This window comes from Drosophila teissieri, chromosome X, assembly GCF_016746235.2.
Source record: "Drosophila teissieri strain GT53w chromosome X, Prin_Dtei_1.1, whole genome shotgun sequence".
NCBI lineage: Eukaryota > Metazoa > Arthropoda > Insecta > Diptera > Drosophilidae > Drosophila > Drosophila teissieri.
The window spans coordinates 2,292,810-2,311,703 of record NC_053034.1 but is presented as its reverse complement, the minus strand read 5'-3'; the positions used below and the strand labels follow the sequence as shown (position 1 = coordinate 2,311,703).

Sequence of the window (18,894 nt, the reverse complement as noted above, 5' to 3'; positions counted from 1 at the left end):
TAACTAATTTTTGGTGTTCGACACTTAGGCGTATTGGTTAAGGCGATATTTATAGCTAGTTTGTCATTGGATTGGCAATACGATGAAAGCCATTTCGGCTCCCAACACGGACACACAACTAGCGGCTCTCTGTGCAAAATTGACGTAGTTTTTAATAAACTTGTCAGCGCCCTTTTCCGCAATCGACCACCCTAACCACTGCGATGGCCTTGAATCAACACCCACCGCCCCCTACATTTGACCTTCTGGGGGCGCGGTTCTAAATTTAAAACGTTTAGCAGCAATTTTTCGTAATTTTCCCATAGATCCAGGGGCAATGAATACAAATGAGCGCACTCATCAGTGTCAAGTTGTGATGAAAAGCTAAGGCCAACTACTTGGTTGCGGGTATATGTACATATGTGCATGAATAAATCGCCCGATTTTCAAAAGGATTATACTCACAAATGACATGGTAACGCAAACACGAAGCTAGTTAATTGACAATTGCCTTAATTGATTGCGCAGTACACCTTTTTGTACGGCATTAATCAATATCATAATTGACACAAGCAGTAATGGAAATTTGTAAACGAAAATAATTGCACTCTTTGATGGAGTGTTTACCATAATTAAAACAAACACTATTTAATTGCACTCGAAAGTGCAAAATGTCAGTAATAACATGCATGTATTTTTTACCACTTTCTACACAACAAAAGGCCACAACAAAAGTGGCCCTTAGTTGCAAGCCACTTAATGGAATTCTGCATTAGTGGAAACCAGGCATATTTCGTGCATGCTACAAAGTTTCGCATAATTTAGCCAAACAAAATTGAATTTGTTCCAATTAGCTGCACATATGCAAAACACTTTGTTACATTTACTGCACTTTACTTTACTTTTCACCGAAAGTCTCCTTTTAGGTTAAGCCAATTCAGGGTTTCAACGAACACAATATACTCTGCAACATTTCTTGGCCTTATTAGACTTTGGAAAACATGTAAAAAAAAAATTAAAATTCCCGAATTTGAATCCAAATCAATTGGGATTTAAATAACAAACTCAACGAGGTATAACATTCCATATTTGAACCATTACTTCTTATGTTCTGATCAAAATATTGATAATTTTTTATACAGAACTTCAGAGAAACGATTTTATTAAAAAATGCAATATTTAGGACTGGAATTTTCGGTATAACTTGGCTAAAAATGGTCAGACAGCCAAAAGAATTACAGTTTTGTACTCCTAATTATCAATACTAACCATCCATATCACTTTTTGACCGACTTTGTCAAAATATTTTTTGCCCAAATTTTCGCATTTTTTGTAAGGGGTAACATCATCAAAATTTGCAAAAAATGTGAAAAAAATAGAATCCACATTTTTGAACACAGTTCGATTGGGAATTAAATTACGAGCTCAACGAGGTATAACATTCCATATTCGGACCATTATTTTGAAAGTTGTGAGAACAAAACGGATTATTTTATGACGGAAATGTGCAAAAAATCATGTTTTGAAGGCTGCCCTTTTAGCTCCACTCTACTTTAATCTACTTGCTGGTCTTTAACGCAGACATTCCTTCCCCAGATGGAGCATGGAAAATCGATGGAATCAGCGCCAGAAACAGGAGGTGGAGACGCGAAGGCGACAAGGATGTCAGCATAACTTTGCCAAGCAGCTTAACGAAGCCTTTCCGTAAGTCCCTTCACAACCAGCACTCTTGGCATTCCCGATTTCTCCATTTCAGCGAAACTTTGATGCTTTGGCAAAACTACGTAAAGAAAAATTGGAGTAGGAAAACAAAACTTTGTCTGGCCGAGCATTAAATAAACATTTACAAATCTTTATAGCACACATAGCCGAAAAGACTTCGATTTCAATAATCCATGCGTTGCCATTACTAACCAATCTTAAGCTTTATCTCTTCCATTCACTATAAAAGTTCATTACTCATTACTCACTCGTACTAAAGCAAGGATACCTGACGTTAGCTTTGGCTCAATAAACATTTAAAAATGTTGTTCGTCTTGATAAAGTTCCTAATCGGCGAGTTTTTTTTCCAATTGTTCCGATTCTTTTGCCAAATTCCTTTGCCCTCTGCGTATTGGCAACTCCGGCTGAAAATGGCTCATGGCCTGCGGCTAATGGCAATAGGCAATAGGCAAAAATGGCAAAAGCCTGTAGACACATTGCCCCCAATGACATTGGTGGCCCAGTGGCGTGGGAAATGGGGGGTTTAGTGAGGAGTATGGGGGGACTGGAGACGCTGGGCGACGTCGCCGCTGTCGTCGCTGGCAGAATTTCCCACTGCGAACGGCGGGAGACGCTCAGCAGGCGGGAAAAGCATTTCATTGACCTCATAAATTGTCCAAGAAGAGGCCCACACAAAAAACAAAAAAGGGGGGGCCAATGGGAGCCCAAAAAACTGGCATTCAAAAGACGGCGACGGCCATTTAATGTCGGCTGCACAGAAAACAATCTAGTAACGCTTCTCATTAGGCCGCTTAAATACCAAAAATATGATAAAACATATACATTTACCCATCGAGAGCTGCTGAATATGCGGCTCGAAGGACCAAATTAGATTTAAGTCATAATAATGCAAACTGAACCAGGGCGTTTTTTCTCTGCATAAAGAAAGCAAGTTATTAATGCCCGCTCGTTGCTCATCGTTTCAGCCCAAACTGTTTGGTGGGTGGATAGTGGCTAAATTCAATGAAAATGTTCAATGGATGTGCATATGTTATATGTACGTGCAAGATGTGTGCACTGAGCCAAAAGAATGGCCAGACTTGCAAAGGAAGCAGATGGCTGGCCGAAAATGGAATGACACCGAAGACAGCCAAGCGACAATTTTTAATGCAATTAAAAAATGGAACTTCTCCTTTTTGTTATATGTACATCCACGGGAGTGGGACAACGTTGCTGGCTACTGGTGTAAGGACGAAAGTGTTATTAAGGTCCTTTACAATTTATAGCACACTGTGCTGTGCACCATGAGCTATACCAGCGCTTATCGCCGGTGGAAAACTGAGGCAGACAGGTGGAGGCGAGAAGCAGAAACGGCAAAATGGAAACAAAACACTGCCTTTGATCGGTGGCTTTTGATAAGCGTCAATGGCACAGACAGTGGAGAGGATGGATATGGAGTGGAAGGAACTGGGGAAGGACCTCGTTGCTGCTGGCAGTGAATCAGATTTTGCTCTCTCCCTCTACCTCTCTCTCTCTCTGTCTCTCTTATTATGCATTATACATTGTGCATTGTAACCAAGGTGAGCTGACTCATTCAAACTTGTCGCCGGGAATTTGGGCCAACTGCAAAAGGGGCCGCAGGGCGGGTGGTTGGGCCGAACAGGTGACTTTTCTTTGTCTAGCCGCAAAAGTGGAGCACCCACGATGCTGACCAGGCAGCACCATCAGCGAGCATTGCACTGCGCACAATACAGCGATCAAATGGCTTATGTGCCTTGAGAGATCTTTTCAAATCGAATCCTGTTCGAAGGACCATAAAGTAGGGACCATAAAATGTTAAAGGAGAAGCTATAGTTAGCTTAAGGATAATTAAGCAGAGCGGCCTACATTGTTTTTCTCTCTGTGTGTCAAATGCGATTACACCTCATCCACTGCACACTTTCAGGCAGTCGCAGGAAAATGACTTCTTGAAAGGCAAAAAGCCAAAAGCAATAATGTGAACGAAACGAGAATTCGAGTGGGGCAACGAGGCAACAGAATTAGCATGCAATAACAATGAGTGCGATGTATAGGTGTGAGCTTAGTTCTGTGCGGTGTTCTATTCGGTTCGGTTTGGGGTTCTATTCGCTTTGGGGTTCTATTCTCCAAAAAGGGGGCGTGAGGTCGTCGGGTGGGCATGACTAATATGGGCCTCTCGCCCATCGTTCTTCAGCGAGGTTCAAATCATTTGGGGGTAGTTCAAAGCCGTCGACCACCATTTTCTCCGCGTTTTTATTCGTACTTCCTCCGCTACTTACTTCTGCTGTTGCTATGTATTTGTGTGATAGTGTAATAGTGTAATAGTATAATGGCGTGCCGACTGGCGGCTGCTTGTAGGTGTTAAGTAATGACACACATATGTACACAGTGGGTTAAGAGGGGGTGGCATTAAGGGTTATTCGCTGAGGTCGCCAATTATCGGGGACTGCCACAACACATATGTATGTACATACATTTGTATGAATAGGTACAAAAGCGTAATCGTAGTAACGGACTAATTGGAAATCATTTCGACCTAATGATCAAAACGCAAGAGTTTCTATTTAATTAATAAAATTAGTTTAGTACACTGTTAGCTTAAATTTGAATATTATTCATAGAATTTCGAATCTATATAGTATCGAAATGGTAAAAGAGTTTTTGATTTACAAGTCCTGTTTTAGCTCCCTAGTTTTGGGTTTCCTCGTGGAGCTTTATTATAGCTCTCAAGTGCTGAACGACTGTACATATGTATTTACATAAAGCTTAACCCTAGCCGTTCTCTGCATTCCCCATTTATTATTTTCGCCAGAACTCGGCCTCCGAATTGCTGCTCCGAACTGCCAGGCTATTGCCTGGTAACTGGCCTTGCAGCCATGAATTCCACCTTACATAATTGAACAAGGATATAGTTGGCAGGACACCCAGGCAGAATAGTTATGTGCATGGCACAAGCAACAGCTAAAAAGCCGCTTACCCACTGCAGTCGAAATTCATTGCATACCTTTTGGCGTCTGGGGTTCTTGGAGTCTGCTATCCGGTGATGAAATTCCACAAAAGTTGGTCACTTGCCGGGTGTTGCACTCCAAAAAAAAAACACACACACACAATAAAACACCATTTAAGGAGACATCTTTCGGTGGAATTCCGCGAATAAGTGTATTCAGCAAATATTTGCCTGGCTATTTGCTACGAACTTTGGGGGCAAATTCGATTAGACGCGATAACCGTTCTCGGCGCCAAACGAACGCCGACTGAACTTATCAGTCACTCAACTGAACAGCGACCCGGCCAACAACTACAGTTGCAAGTTCATGCGCATGTGTGTGTGTGGGTGTGTGTTGGTGTTGGTGTTGCGACGCCAACGAGCATGCAACAACAACATGTTGGACCGCACACAGACACACAGGAAAGAACAGTGGTGAGTGGCTAAATGCAACGAAAGGCAGTTACCTCTACTCTTTTATTTAAATTTGAGCTCACCAAATTGCTGTGTTTAATTAAATAATTAAATGTGTAATAGCTGAGTTCGACTTTGGCGAGGGCTCACTGTACTTCGACACCAACACACTCTCGGAAGAGAGCCGAACTCGGTGGACTGGCGGACTATTGTTGACTGCACATTTCGTTTATTGCTGCTGCTTTTGTTTTCGGGCTTTTCATCTTCCGGCAAAAAGGAAGGCGAAGTGCAGGGAAAACGGAGAAAGCTGAAAGCAGAAAACAGAGAACAGAAAACAGAGCACAGAAAACAGAGCACAGAAATGCAAAGGAACTTACTGAGCAACGGGGGGAAATCCCCGACCAACTGCAGTTCACGTATAGAGTGCAGCGTAAGCTTTTTTCGGCCTGGGCTTGGGCTTGGGCATGTTAATGGGGTCACCAACACCACGCCCACTCCATTCCACGCCCACACCGCCCGCCTTTTACTTTTACAGCTGCGATTGTTGTGGCAAAATGCAAAATTGATCAATTTGGGCGTCAGAACTGGCAGGGACTCTCGGTCTCCATCTTTGATGGGCCAAACCCCGGGGTAAAACCCCACTCTGATTTTCTTTCCGCCCATCATGTGCAAATATATATAATTCATTACCCACATCTCGGGGACTTTCAAGCCAGACAAGCTATCGCCCGAACGCCCTAATTGTGTTGGCAGTCATAATGCAATTGAAGGAAGGGTTGACTGCTCATGCCCACGAGTCGGATGTAGGATGCTCTTGGTCCTTCGAGCCGGATGACGAGTGGGGTCTACTACTCCTCGCTCTTAAATCTCTGTGGATGGAAGTACAATGTATTCAATCGGAATCGCTAACGCATACAAAATATATCGCAGTATTCTGAGGCATTACTGATACACTCTCAAAGACAATGAATTTCAAGAAATCAATTAAATTACCAGACTGAAGGGTATAAGTCCGGCACATATCGCTATCACACAAAAGAGTAAAAAGAGGGGATTCACAAAAGCCCGCACACCAGACAATCCGCTTCCATTGTGCATATGTGCAAGCATCCTGCCACAAAGACTTGCCACCCCTCCGCTGCCACGCCCCCCTGAAAGGCAGAGTTGCCACATAATTCGATTACCATGCATGCAATCGCATGCAGTGCGCATCTGGTTTTGGCTAAAAGTGTAAGTCCCCCCCACACGCCCACCGCCCACCACCCATCTTCCATTCAAATGGGAGTGACACGCACCGCACTGATGGATGAGTTGCAGCGTTAAGTGGCGTTAAATCGGGGAATACGGAGCGGAGTGGAGAGGCCAGAGTGTTTGCATATAAACAGAGGCACAACGAGAAAAATGTCCTTAACATAGAATATTCCAATCCGAACAGCTTAAAAAGTTTCTATACCATAGACACCGTTCCCTATTTAATGTATACTTTATAGACTTTAATTGCATTTGTTCCGTGTAAGCCGACATTAAGACTAATATGTCACGGGAACGGACAGCAATGGTCGGCAAAGTGGATGTGATGGAGAATAGGTTGTATAGTAAGTATAGTAAGCACACTTTCAACCAAGCCACACTTGTGTCAACTGCACGACTCGCAGACGTGTTCAAAGTGTCGCTAGGCGATTGCCAGTTGCGAGTTGTGGGAGTCCGGATTGCGTATTGCGTATTGCGGATTGCGGATTGCAGACTGCAGACTGGGCATTGTGAACGTGGACGTGGACGACCCAGTGGCCAGGTTGGCCAACCGAACGATATGCGCATTATGCCTCAAGGGTCCTTTGGCCTCCACTTGCCGTGCCACACTGTTGTGGCATGGCCATTGCTGTTGTTGCTCCACTTCTACTGCCACTTCCACTTCCTGCAGGCCAACCAACCCACACATTCGCACAGCCACTCATCCCGATCATACACAGATACGCAGACACACCACACCCACACACACGTACATATGTATATACGGCACGATTTTTAGGGCAGTTTGATGCACTGCTACAAATTAGTGCACAAATGCAGCAGACTGTTTATGCACAACCAAAAGTAATAACACTTTTGAAAGACAATGTAATTTACTCAATTTACTGTATCCTATCAAACTGAGTAAGGGTAAATTCTCTCACTATTTTGCACCATGGTAGCTAAAAGAACTTTTTCCAGTGCAGGCCAGCCACATTATCCCCTTCGCCGGCCGTCCCTTTTTGTAGCGAGTTAATTGCATCAGTCACAGGCATCGAAATGCACCGACAGTGATAGGAGTTATGCTGTTGCATTTAAAAGGGAAATTCTGTGCGCACAATACACATTTATATATGTACATATATACATATATATATATATCTATATATCTCCTCGCAGTGAAAATAATAATGAATTTAGAATGTGGAGAAGCATATCTATAGGAAAAAATACATATATTTACATAGATCCAAGCCCAGCTGGGAAATCAAAACGGGAACAAAGCAAAAATACAATAGATAGCCGGGCCCAATACGATTTTCACATTCACCCCAATTTGGCCAAAGTGCCTTGAGCCCAATTGGATTTTCCGATCGGTAAAAAGCTTATTACACGTGGTTTTCCAATATATGCGGCAAAGTTTGTGAGGGAAATGTGAAAATCGCTGTAGGCCCATAAATTATGGTACAGTCGTGCGCACGGCGACTAATCAATTTCGAGGGAACGTAGACTTTGTGTCACTCCGGAATCACTGGATTTTCGTTGGTCATTTTTTTTGATTTTGTTTATTTGCCAGTTCTCCGAATCCATCAGATAGTCTCTAAAACAGAAAAAAACCAATTAAGCATCGCTCATAGCTGAAAAGTATTATATTACCTCTGTTCCTTGAGCAACTGCATCCACTGGAGCTTCAGGTCGGACATCTTGCCCGCCTCTCCGCCGTATTCCTCCGGCAACATGGTGCGCGGGAAGTGGCGATATGGGGTGTCCGCATCCGGCAAGTGGAAGTGGATTAGCTTGAACACCTCTCCCTTGATGAACGGCTTGACCACAGCCATCACCTTGTCCACGTACGAGGGACAGTTAAGGACGTGGATCTCCTTGAGCCGGACGGGATGCGCCTCCTGGACGAACTTCATGTAGACGCGTAGGGCGCCCAATGCGGTTTTGGTCAGGTGGCGCAGCGTATAGCCAGCCATGTCGAACACTGGTATCTCACCGTCCGACAAACGATCCTCGTTCTCCGTCGCAAATCGACAGTCGGCCACCATGAAGAAGACCTTGATGGCAGCCGTAAAGTTGAACTGTCAGAAACGATATATGTATATTCTGCATGAGAAAATTTTCACAGCCACTTGGATAATATGTTATAACCAATAAATGGGTAAAGATGGTTTAACTACTCAATGTTCACTACTAGTTAGTGTTCACCTACCTTGTCCGCATCGAAGTCGATCAGGCGGTAAAAGAGCAGCTTGTTGTTCTCCGGGGTCAAGCCGGGCAACGGCACCAGATCTCTGCGAGCGAAAATGGCAGGGAAAATGTGCAGGTTAACATAATTCTGGCTAACCTATTATTGTGTCCATCCGACAACCAAACCGGTTGCCAGCTATTGCAAGCCAATGCACTCTGTGTACACTAAGCGAAAAAACCAGCCGCAAGTCAACATTGTATGTCTCTGAACTCACAAGGCTTGCAAGATTTAAGCTAATATCAACTCAGTCATCTCGTTATGGCCAGAAATTCAGACATTATTTCCCATTTCACAGGAATCTCAGCTAATTGAAAGTCTAGTGAACAGTAGCCACTAAAATCATCAGTCCCCATCGGCGTTTAATGTCTCTATTGAAGCTACTAAAGTTTATCTGCCAATAAGTTACGTTTATGGCTTTTTGGACGGTACTTATTTTTATAGTGATTTTGTGGTGGTTTTAAGTACATTGTAAGCTTGCTTTAAAAGTAAAACCATGATTTTCTGGAAAAAACCTTGCTTTGGCTTGCAAATTAAAATGTAATAATTTATTTCTTGTTAACTTCTCAAAGTATTAAACAGGTTTAGCCTGGCTTTTAACTTTTTTTTGGTTTCAAATTTATTAGCCCAACTGAGAGGGTTTTTTTTTAATCTGCTTCGGTCATTAAGTTGAGCACATAAAGAATTCCTTTTATCGAAATTTTTGTATATTCTTTTCATATTATAATTAGTTTTCTTTCATATTTCATTTGTGAAGATAGTCTGCCTTTGCTGGTCTTATGGCGATTACCTGGATTCTAACTGCAGTAAGCCCTATATCTTCGTACTCACGCGACTTGCAGCAGCTGCTGGGAACTGGCATCCAGCGGATCGCGATCGATGAAGATGTGGCCATGTTTGTTGCGCAGTCCGTAATTGAGTTCCAAGAGGCGCTGGGCGGCGGATAGATCGCCCCTCGTCGTGTGCAGAAAGCGGCGCAAAAGCAATCGGGCTGCGGTGGAGGAGGACGCGGATAGGGGATAGGGATTCAGGTGAGTACAGGGGAGTTTGCAGTACGGGCGCATTCATAAGTCACTGCTGCGGTGCGTTGGTTATGCAACTGGCTGCGGTTCCCATCACTCAGGCAATTGACCCACACACAAAGTTGGCCAGGCCAACGATAAGCACACAGTAAGAAATTTATTCACAACTAAGCAAATATTATCTCTAAAAATATCAATACTATCATAATCATAATATAATATCAATATATTGATATATTTCGCATTTTAACAATCAATGTAAAATGTTTTGATCACAGAAGTTTATTATTACTTCATATAACAATAAAAAAAATTATCGTATAATCAAAACGTTTCCAATTTCTGACTGTGCTTTCTTTGCGGTGAAGATGGAAACTGCGTTTTTTTGCAATCCGACCCACTTGGCAGTATATACATTAATATACGAACATATATTCTGCGGCAACTGTGGCTGCGACTTGAGCCAATCCTGCAGCTCCGAAATCCTTGTGGTCATCAGCTGATCCTCCGTTTTCTCATTTAGGTGCACCATTGCGAAGCGTTTACCGTTGTGCCGAAAGGGACGAACTATCGAAGCTATCGGACTTCCGCGAGTGAGCGAGACAGCAAATGGAGCGAGAAAGGAACACTTGTGCGAGACACCGCGTCTGTGCGACGCTAATTCGCGACTGCAACTGATTGGAACATTTTTTTGGCTTTTCGTCGACTCGCTCTGCCACTGGAACACTGCCTCTGCCGACGTCGCTGCCTCTGCCGGCATCGCAAATAATAAGTGCTTGCTTAGTGGTACACAAGGGGGGAGTGGTACAAGGAAGGGGGGCAGGCGCAGAGGGGATAAGTCTGGCAACTAGCTGTGCGATCAGTTGCCTTTTAGAGTTGCCATCTCGCTTTCCCAGGAATTCATGGCAGGAAATATCCTGTTATATTGAATCTATAAAATTTTAATAATTTATTATAAAAAGATGTTTACTTTCTTTGGATTGCCTTTATCTTTGCTGCTGACTGAAATCGACGATCTAAATTCGCTTTCATTAATTTAGTTTTTTCTTTTAACATACATGCTAATTTATCTGCACTGAAAAAAAGAGGTTTTGTGGTATTGTGTGAGAATATTTTAAAAATTTCATTAAAATATTTTAAACTATTTCAAGGTACTAATATTGATTATAGTCAGAGCACTATTTCCTTTTTAATTTTTTTTATACTTTATGTTGCTGTCGTCGCTGAACTCCACAATCAGTCGCTATTGGGCAATTTCCATGATTGACTTTACTGCGCCAGAAGGTCGAAAAGCGGCAGGTGTGTTGGCTTCTTTTCTTCTTCTATGTTTTTTCGCGTGTGCGTATTGCGTGGGTGTTGTGCGGTTTTTCCGGCTTTCCACCACTCGGCCTGGGCCATTGCCATGTTTGGCGGCATTTTTTTGTACCCGGTCCCAGCTCGTTGTTTCTTCGGTTTTGCCTTTGTTTTTGTTTGGCTTTTAGCTTTATCGCGACATTGGCAAACAATTTTCGGCAAGGCAAAGTCGCGCTCCACTTGTTATGCTGCTCTGCTCCCGGCTGAGCTGGCCAACTGAACTGGCTTGGCTGCGACTCTTTCGGACGTGTTTCGCAAGTTAAACCCAGTCCGAGCCCAAACCCATGCCCACAGCCAAACTATTTACAACCAACGACCAACTCTGAAACGGCGACCGCAAAGCATGAACATGAATTAAAACAAAACTGTCAACAGAAAACCCAAAAAGTAAAAATGAAGCCGCCGAATGAAGTAGGCGAAAGCGAATTTGGGTTCGTTTTTCTTGATGGCCCGTAGAACTCGAATTTACGTGTATTACTATGCGAGTGCTACAGTAGAACATCTGTTAAAACTTGAAAATCTTATGATCATTCTATTATATTCACATTGTGCATAAGGAAAATTAAAATCTTAAATAAATTGAATATATTATGTTTGGACCTGAAGATTCTAGAATATGACGCATACGACGTGTGTACCTTGTACATAATGAAACTAACTTTGAATGTTGTATGGACAGTTATTACAACCAACCAGTTTGTTTTAGACTTATAGTACGTAATAAGAGATATTTAGAATTCACTTTTAGCCCTTGAGGTTACAACCCAAAATTAATCATACGACGCGTTGGCACTAAAAAGTATGTATGTACATATGTAAATCCCAAGTTTTCAAGTAAAAAGTAACCAAAGTGTACAAACTACGGAAGTATTACTGTGCCAATTAAGTGCAGCTGTAAAATTATTAAGCTGAAAGCAAACGCAGCAAAAACACGCATAAGCTCACATTTGAGTATGTCTTGAAAACAGCTGACTGGCCTTGAAAATGGAACATAGCCGATCCACAAATGCTTTAAAACAATGTCCAATTTAGAGGTTTGGTAAAAAAGTGCTAACTGACAATTTAAAATGGTCAACGTACGATTCGAGATATACGTGAAGTTGGGAATTATGGTCATGTGAATAGTACGCGACCTTAGTTGTAGGGTGGTGCACTGAGAGAAAACTATAATGAACATAATTGTTTAATTTTTGAATGATTTCAAATAGGGCTAATATTCATGCACTTTGTTCGCAAAACTGCTATCTCTATCGTACATATATTAAAAATTCCGATTGGCCAGAGTGCCAATCACGGCAAAGTGCATTTCGCAATCATGCACTTGCTGCTTGCCAACTTTGTTTGCATCATTTTGCAAATCAATTAGGTAGAATTTTAGCACTGCCTGCTAATTGCGGTCGCAGCATCATCAAAGCAAATTGGTGCCTACAAGTCATGCAAATCAGTTGCATTTCGGCAAAGCAAAGAATGATACATGCTTTTTCAGATAAGCCAAAAGGCGAAGCGTCAAACGCTCCAAACACTCCACTCATCGCAAAAAAAAATATCATTGGACATGGTGGTGTAATCTGCGATCGGTCGAAAAATAGGGTTTTGCTGGCTCAATATCTTGACCAATACAGTAACTTAACATAATTGCTACACACTAGTTCAGACCACTTCAATCAGATATTGCTTCATGCATCCTGGGACATCAATCATGAGTCTTCATTTACCACTCTTTAACAGCCGATTTGCCAAAATGATACTGTCTTAGCCGATGAATTGTACTATGTTAGATACTGTTTCTTACCCTAAAATGCAAATAGTTTAAATAAACTTTAATTCGTATCGAGAATTAACCTTAATGAAGTATGTTAAATTTTCATATAAATTCCATTTAAAATAACGCTTATCCGTTACGTTACGTAACGTTAAATATTACTTGCGCCAACGTCACGTAACGATTGGCACATCGATAGGCGCTGGGTGGACGATGTGCCACCGCTATGGGATAGTGTGACCGTGCGCGTGTGAAGAACACAAACCAATGGAATAAAGTAAAAATTGTATATTTTAAAGCGGAATAAAATGATCTGTCGCCTGTGTCTAAACGCGCTCGACGAGCAGAGCGCGGTGCTGCTGTTCGGCGGCGCCGGCGGAGCCAGTGCGCCCGCTCCGGCCGACGAGGACGACGAAAAGGCGATGCCAGAGAGCTACCTGGTCCAACTGATCTCGATTCACTTGTACCTCTGCGTGAGTATCTGCTGATGATTCTCCTGCCCACCGCCTCACCCTAATACTCCCGCTCCCATCTGCCGCAGCTCTCCCGCGACGATGCCATCTCCACCTGCATCTGCACCGAGTGCTGCTCGCAACTGGAGAGCTTCCACAACTTCTGGAAGCTGGTGGAGCTGAAGCAGACGACGCTGTGCAGCCAGTTCCTGGCCATCGATTGCGATGTCAACTGGTCGGAGGATGGCAGCGAAACGCAGTTGGATGCGCAGCCGCAATTGCTGCTGCTGGAGCCGGCGGAGGAGCCCAAGGTGGTGACTCCCACAACGGCCAATAAGTTTCCCTGCATGTTCTGTGAGAAATCCTTCAAGATGCGTCGCTACCTGGAGGAGCACATAGCCACGCACACCGGCGACCGACCCATCGCATGTCCCTACTGCGAGATGGCCTTCCGCTGCCGTTCGAATATGTACACCCATGTGAAGAGCAAGCACACCACACAGTGGCTAAAGGCGCGCGAAGAGCGGGATGCGGCCAAATCGAATCAGAATCACACGACGTCGGAGGAGTCTGCTCCAGCAGTTACAGTTCCTGCTCCTGCTCCAACACCTTCTGCTTGTGCATCTCCTGGAAACACAGTAAATCCAGCTGTTTCTCGACATCCCGCTGCTACTGCTACTCCTGCTCCCTCTGCAACTTCCACCACCAATCTCGTAGCAGCTCCTCTACCCTCGCCACCAACTGTCCAACAGCTGCCCCTGTCGGTGATCAAGAGTCAGCCCAGTGAGGCCATTAACCTCACCATAACCAAAACCCCGCCATCCGGCAGTCGGGGCTCACGCAATCGATCCAGTCGGCGGAAGACGCACTCACCGAAAAAGGTCCAGCACACGGAGGGCAGCGATATTAGCGACGAGGATTCGCCACAGAAAAGGCTCAAGGAGAACGAGCTCATACTGGCCAACTACAACGCGGTAGCCGCGGCTGTCGTGGCAGCCGCGTCGCTAACGGGCAATCCACCGGGACAATCGGATAGCCTGCAGCAGCGTCTGTGTGCTAGCCTTCTGCAACAGCAACAGCAGGAACAACTCTTTGCCGTCATGTCGGCAACAGCGGCTGCAGCGGCGGCCGTGGGAACGAGCAGTGCCACCACAACGACGACAACGACCACCGGAACAGTGATGGCGCATCCCTATGGGTAAGTCGTTTGGATAATCCCGCAAATAAAAAGGCTTATTAACGAATCTGCCACAGAAACCCGCCTTCAGAGACGGATAAACGACCGACTGCTCCGCTACAGGCCGCCATCCATGCCGCACCCGTTTCGGTTCTTTGTCCCAACTGCGGGGAGCTTCCCGGTCAGAACCATCGGTGCATGAGCAAGCCGAAGTATGCATGCGATGTGTGCGGCAAGTGCTTCAAGATGAAGCGCTATTTGGAGGTGAGTACTCCTGCTCCAGTAATTTGCGCTGCATGGTTATTAACGAAGCTTTTTTGGCGACAGGAGCACTTTGCCACGCACACGGGCGTCAAGCTGCACACCTGCGCCTTCTGTCCCACGGAGTTCCGCTCCAAGTCGAACATGTACCATCACACTAAGCGCAAGCACAAAGCAGAATGGGAGAGGTCGCGGGCCACGCGATCGGCGGCCAAGGCTGGCGCCCAGGAGCAGATGCAGCACCCCAACTCGTCACAGGAACAGGCACAGGCTCAGCCGGGACCTGCGGCTGCTCTCTAGGGGAGCCGGCACCTGGACGTGGTGCATTCGTAGTCTTAGACCCTTAATTAAACAATTACAAATATATTTTTTGCATATTAGCCATACCGAATGTACTTATCCGACGTCTCGTGTACTCCACAAAAGTCCCGGCGTCCCGTCGCCTGGCACCTATTGTGTATACTCTTCTCGTTCTCTATAATGCCTTAACCAGTTGGATTGGATCTGGTTATAAAGTAAACATTCATTTAAAACGAATACGTTTGTGTACTTATTGGATTGGGTTTACTGCCAATTGGAGATGCCACAAATCCGGTGGATGCATCGGTATGGCATACACACAATAGAATTGCATCTGGAGAAATCCCTGATCGTAATGCTTACAAGTTTATTTCTTTTTAGCAATTTTTACAATTTGTTTTTACAGTAAAAGTACAATAAATTGGGTTTATTCACGGTTCATGAACATTATGGTTAATTCAATAAATAAGGAGTTGGGCCCAAGAGATGCGCGAGCTGCATAGATCACCCGTGCACTTTTGGGCTCAACTCCGTATTTATTGCACTGGTCATAAGGCAAATATCCCCTTAACGCTAGGATGGGAGGATTGTGTGTGTGATCTAAAAGTTTAGCCGAGGCATTACATTGCGATGATTGCGATGAAATTGAACTGGTATCTGCTAACCCTAACCCTATGCCTGGCTGCTAGCTGCCCCACTGAGATTGGTGCTGCTCCACTGGAGTTGGCTGCGGTTGAGCGCGTGTCTGCTTCTGTGTCTTTATGCTTAAACTAAGAGCTGCAGTTGCTGCGGCTGCTGCTGCTGCTAATGGACTCTGGTCCTACGATCGCTTGGTGCGCGCCTGCGCCAGCAGATCCACCGACGGCACCGAGAAGACAAACGACAGGCAGCCGAATCGCAGCAGGCTGCCGTGTGCCAGCACCGCCGATCCTTCCCAGGCGCCGGCCACCATGGGCGCGGGTCCGGCGTTGATGCAGCGGCAGGCGGGCTTGACAATGGGCGCCAGTCTGTAGGGGATTACACAACAAGTGGTTATCATTATCATTGGGTTAGTTAACTATAGCTACCGCTCTTTGCCGATCTTCTTTGTCTCGAACTGGCGGTGAATGTGCCGCCGCTTGTCCAGTAGATCGTCGACGCGTCTCTTCAGCTCCGCATCGTCGGGTCGCATCCGCTTGCCTGCATGCGTGGGCATCCTGTCGGTCAGGTCGCAGGCGTACAGCTGTCCATTGACTTCGGTGCCAAACTCTGAGTAGTTGATCAGCTCGTACGACTTGGAGAACTCGTCGTAGAAGATGATGGCGTGCTGCGGTGAAATGCGGCAGCAGTAACCAATCGCCGACAGGTCCACGGTTTCCGTTTGCGCCAGCGTCGTCGACGGCGAGTAGTGTCCACCGTAGCCAATGTACAGCGTGCGGTAACGCATGAATATCGAATGGTCCAGCCCCAGTGAACTGAACCAGCGGCTATCCTCGAGCATGTCGCCCAACGGGGTTATCACCGCGCGCGCCTGCACCTTGCACTGCAGCAGCTTGAGCTCCAGGCGCGAGGCCAGCTCGTAGGCCTTCTCCGTGTCGCTACGGGCACGCGGCACATAGCTCTCGGCGGCGGCATCCGCTGCTGCAATGGCCGCTGCGGTGGCCAGTGCTGGATGCAGGGCCATTGCGGGATCTTCGTCGGCGGCATTGCCGTTCTTTTGCGCCAGAATGGATGACGTTTCGCTGGTGAAGAGCAGCGAGAAGCGGTTCATATCTTCTGGTGCCAGTTGGCCTTGTAGCGCAGCCGATTCACCGGCTACATGTGATCCATCGGCAGCTGCCAGTTGACGTAGGCGGCGGGCGGCCGTGCGATTCTTGTACTGCGTCACAATCTCCGGATGCTCTTCGACCAGCTGCTGCAGTCGCTGGTGCGCCAGCTTCTTGATAATATCGACGTCCAGGTGAAAGAGGTCCGCATCGATGATGCCAACCTTGCTGTCCTCCTCGTCCTCCTCGAAGCTAGCCTCCAACTCTAGGCTGGCCTTGGACTCTACCTTGACAACCGACGGCTGATCGTTGGCCTGCACTTCCGTTTCTGTATTGGGATTCTCCGAATCCACTTCGCCATTAACTTTATCGGCGGGAGAGTTCGTCTCTGGCTCCTGCTCTTCAGGACTGGGATCGCTGTCGCTGTCGCCATCCACTGCCGTCTCCACGGTGCCGTATTCCCGCTGAATCTCACGGAACTTGGCGCGAGCCGAGCGCAAGGCTTCCAGATCCTTCAGCAGCGATTCGGTGACAGACTCTCGTGATATCTCCTCTACTTCGGTGGGCAGGTTCTTGCGCCGCTTGACCCGATCGTAGCGCAACGTTTGGCGCATGGAGGGCAGCAGCGCCGGTGGATGCTCGTAGTGGTACCGCACAATGGCTGGCACCTCAATGTGGGCACGGGCACGCAAATTTGTCTTGGTGCGGAAGGGCGGATGGCGTGTGTTGACACGCCGGAAGAACTCAAGCTTGACGTTTTCATGGTCAAGTGGCTGGTGGAAGCGATTCCATAGGCGCACCCGCTCCGTGGCCGAAATGCTGTTTGTCATATTGGCATCCTGTGAACAGACATCCTCATTAGAACGCAAGGTGACCTCCGCGTGCGTTGGCTGACTTACGATAAAATTCTCGGCATGGTTGGGGCACATCCACAATCCAGCTGGCAGTGCCGTCAGTGGGGGATCCAGGCAATCCTGGTGGTAGTAGAGCGGACAGTAGTCGCAGGAGATAAGTGGCGCCCGTTTGCACGAGCGCGTGCAGTAGAAACAGGTTTTGGCGGGCAGCGGCACCAGTCCCTGGGCGTCCAGCTCGAAGGGCTTGGAATTGCGACGCTGATTGCCGGCACACTTGCGGTGCCCGCCATTTCCGCTCGGCGGATGCGTCTGCTGCACGGGCTGCACCTTGCCATTTCCCGGGAACTGGGTATGCAGCTCGAGTTCCGGCGGCAGCGAGAACTGCTGCGGATTCAGCATGCTGGCCGCCCGGATGACATCGTCCAGCGGCGTCGGTTTCTTATTGGGATCGAGGGCACGCTGTATGGCCAGCGGCATCTTGGCCAGCAGCTTCTCGGTGCTATTACGTTCGCTGTTGCTGCGTTTGCGCAAATTGCGGATCTTCAGCGGTATGGACTCCAGATCGCCAGAGGAAGGAGTATTCGCACGGGATCCACTGCCCGCCGAGGGTACGCGCTCTACGGAACTCGCCTTGGAGGAGGACGCCGGCGGCTGTGAGACTTTGGCCATGCGGCAGCTGTGGCACAGCCACTGGCCACTGGGTATGTCCTCCTCGCTCAACGGTGGATCACTGCGGGGAAAGCACAGCACAGCGCTTAAGCAGAAGCCCTCAAAATGGGCAGCAATATGCGTGTATACTCACTGGCATTGCAGGTGGAAGCTGGAGGGGCATCGATCGCAGCACAACAGATTGCCGCCCTCCTCGCAGGCGTCGCAGTAGTCGTGGTTGTGGCCCCTGCCCGGGCGCCTGTAATACGGATGCTTCGTGTTGGTGGTCCGCTGCACCAGCTTCTCGTCCTCGTTGGGCGGCGGGCGGATGAGCTGCTTGATTTGCTGTGCGGCGCGGCGCGGCGCGGGAAACGAATGTTAAGTTAAGTAAAAGGGGGAAATGGACAGCATTTGTGCATGCGTTAATGTGGCATCTCTGGGGGCAGCCACCGCCAATTGCAATTGGAGCGCCGGGAGGCGGAGATACGGGAGCAGACGGGTGTGCCGGCGGCAAACTCACCTCCATGATGCTCAGCGAGGCGTTCGGGTCCTGGTCCACTTTCGACATCTTTTTCGCTGGCTCCTCTTATCCGGTGTACACAATCAATCTCGGAGCGACTTCACTTGTAGACGGAGGCGGGCGCAGTGTGGGTTATGCAGCCCTGCGCATCTGTCGCGCGGCTGGCCACACTGCGCGCCCATCGATAGGCGATCAACGGAAATTCAGTGCTGACCGCATTT

At 46.9% G+C, this 18,894-nt stretch overlaps 3 protein-coding genes across 3 annotated transcripts; 1 reads left to right on the top strand and 2 right to left on the bottom strand.

Annotated features, from left to right (window-relative positions):
* Positions 1 to 7,582: 7,582 nt before the first annotated feature.
* Positions 7,583 to 10,294, bottom strand: LOC122623841 (alpha-tocopherol transfer protein-like). Its single transcript, XM_043803196.1, has 5 exons — positions 10,031 to 10,294; positions 9,411 to 9,570; positions 8,544 to 8,625; positions 7,985 to 8,412; positions 7,583 to 7,928 (listed from the first exon to the last, which is right to left on the bottom strand). Exons 1-5 carry the CDS (start codon positions 10,131 to 10,133, stop codon positions 7,814 to 7,816), a joined length of 888 nt encoding a protein of 295 aa, XP_043659131.1. The 5' UTR covers positions 10,134 to 10,294; the 3' UTR covers positions 7,583 to 7,813.
* Positions 10,295 to 12,935: 2,641 nt separating this feature from the next.
* On the top strand, positions 12,936 to 15,143 carry LOC122624073 (gastrula zinc finger protein xFG20-1). The gene is made up of 4 exons (XM_043803510.1): positions 12,936 to 13,189; positions 13,258 to 14,366; positions 14,423 to 14,609; positions 14,673 to 15,143. The coding sequence occupies exons 1-4, from the start codon at positions 13,025 to 13,027 to the stop codon at positions 14,904 to 14,906; spliced, it is 1,695 nt and encodes a 564-aa protein (XP_043659445.1). The 5' UTR covers positions 12,936 to 13,024; the 3' UTR covers positions 14,907 to 15,143.
* Positions 15,144 to 15,265: 122 nt separating this feature from the next.
* LOC122623261 (PHD finger protein 12) lies at positions 15,266 to 18,822 on the bottom strand. Its single transcript, XM_043802307.1, has 5 exons — positions 18,674 to 18,822; positions 18,308 to 18,498; positions 17,551 to 18,235; positions 15,974 to 17,490; positions 15,266 to 15,913 (listed from the first exon to the last, which is right to left on the bottom strand). Exons 1-5 carry the CDS (start codon positions 18,719 to 18,721, stop codon positions 15,727 to 15,729), a joined length of 2,628 nt encoding a protein of 875 aa, XP_043658242.1. The 5' UTR covers positions 18,722 to 18,822; the 3' UTR covers positions 15,266 to 15,726.
* Positions 18,823 to 18,894: the final 72 nt, after the last annotated feature.

Excerpts from the sequence above, each read along its gene's own strand:
- LOC122623841 (XM_043803196.1), bottom strand. The coding sequence starts at position 10,133 with ATGGTGCACCTAAATGAGAAAACGGAGGATCAGCTGATGACCACAAGG. Across the intron at positions 8,413-8,543 it reads TCGACTTCGATGCGGACAAG|TTCAACTTTACGGCTGCCAT; the intron begins GTAGGTGAACAC and ends CGTTTCTGACAG. Across the intron at positions 7,929-7,984 it reads CAGTTGCTCAAGGAACAGAG|AGACTATCTGATGGATTCGG; the intron begins GTAATATAATAC and ends TTTCTGTTTTAG.
- LOC122624073 (XM_043803510.1), top strand. The coding sequence starts at position 13,025 with ATGATCTGTCGCCTGTGTCTAAACGCGCTCGACGAGCAGAGCGCGGTG. Across the intron at positions 13,190-13,257 it reads CGATTCACTTGTACCTCTGC|CTCTCCCGCGACGATGCCAT; the intron begins GTGAGTATCTGC and ends CATCTGCCGCAG. Across the intron at positions 14,367-14,422 it reads GTGATGGCGCATCCCTATGG|AAACCCGCCTTCAGAGACGG; the intron begins GTAAGTCGTTTG and ends AATCTGCCACAG.
- LOC122623261 (XM_043802307.1), bottom strand. The coding sequence starts at position 18,721 with ATGTCGAAAGTGGACCAGGACCCGAACGCCTCGCTGAGCATCATGGAG. Across the intron at positions 17,491-17,550 it reads ACCATGCCGAGAATTTTATC|GATGCCAATATGACAAACAG; the intron begins GTAAGTCAGCCA and ends GTCTGTTCACAG. Across the intron at positions 15,914-15,973 it reads AAGAAGATCGGCAAAGAGCG|ACTGGCGCCCATTGTCAAGC; the intron begins GTAGCTATAGTT and ends AATCCCCTACAG.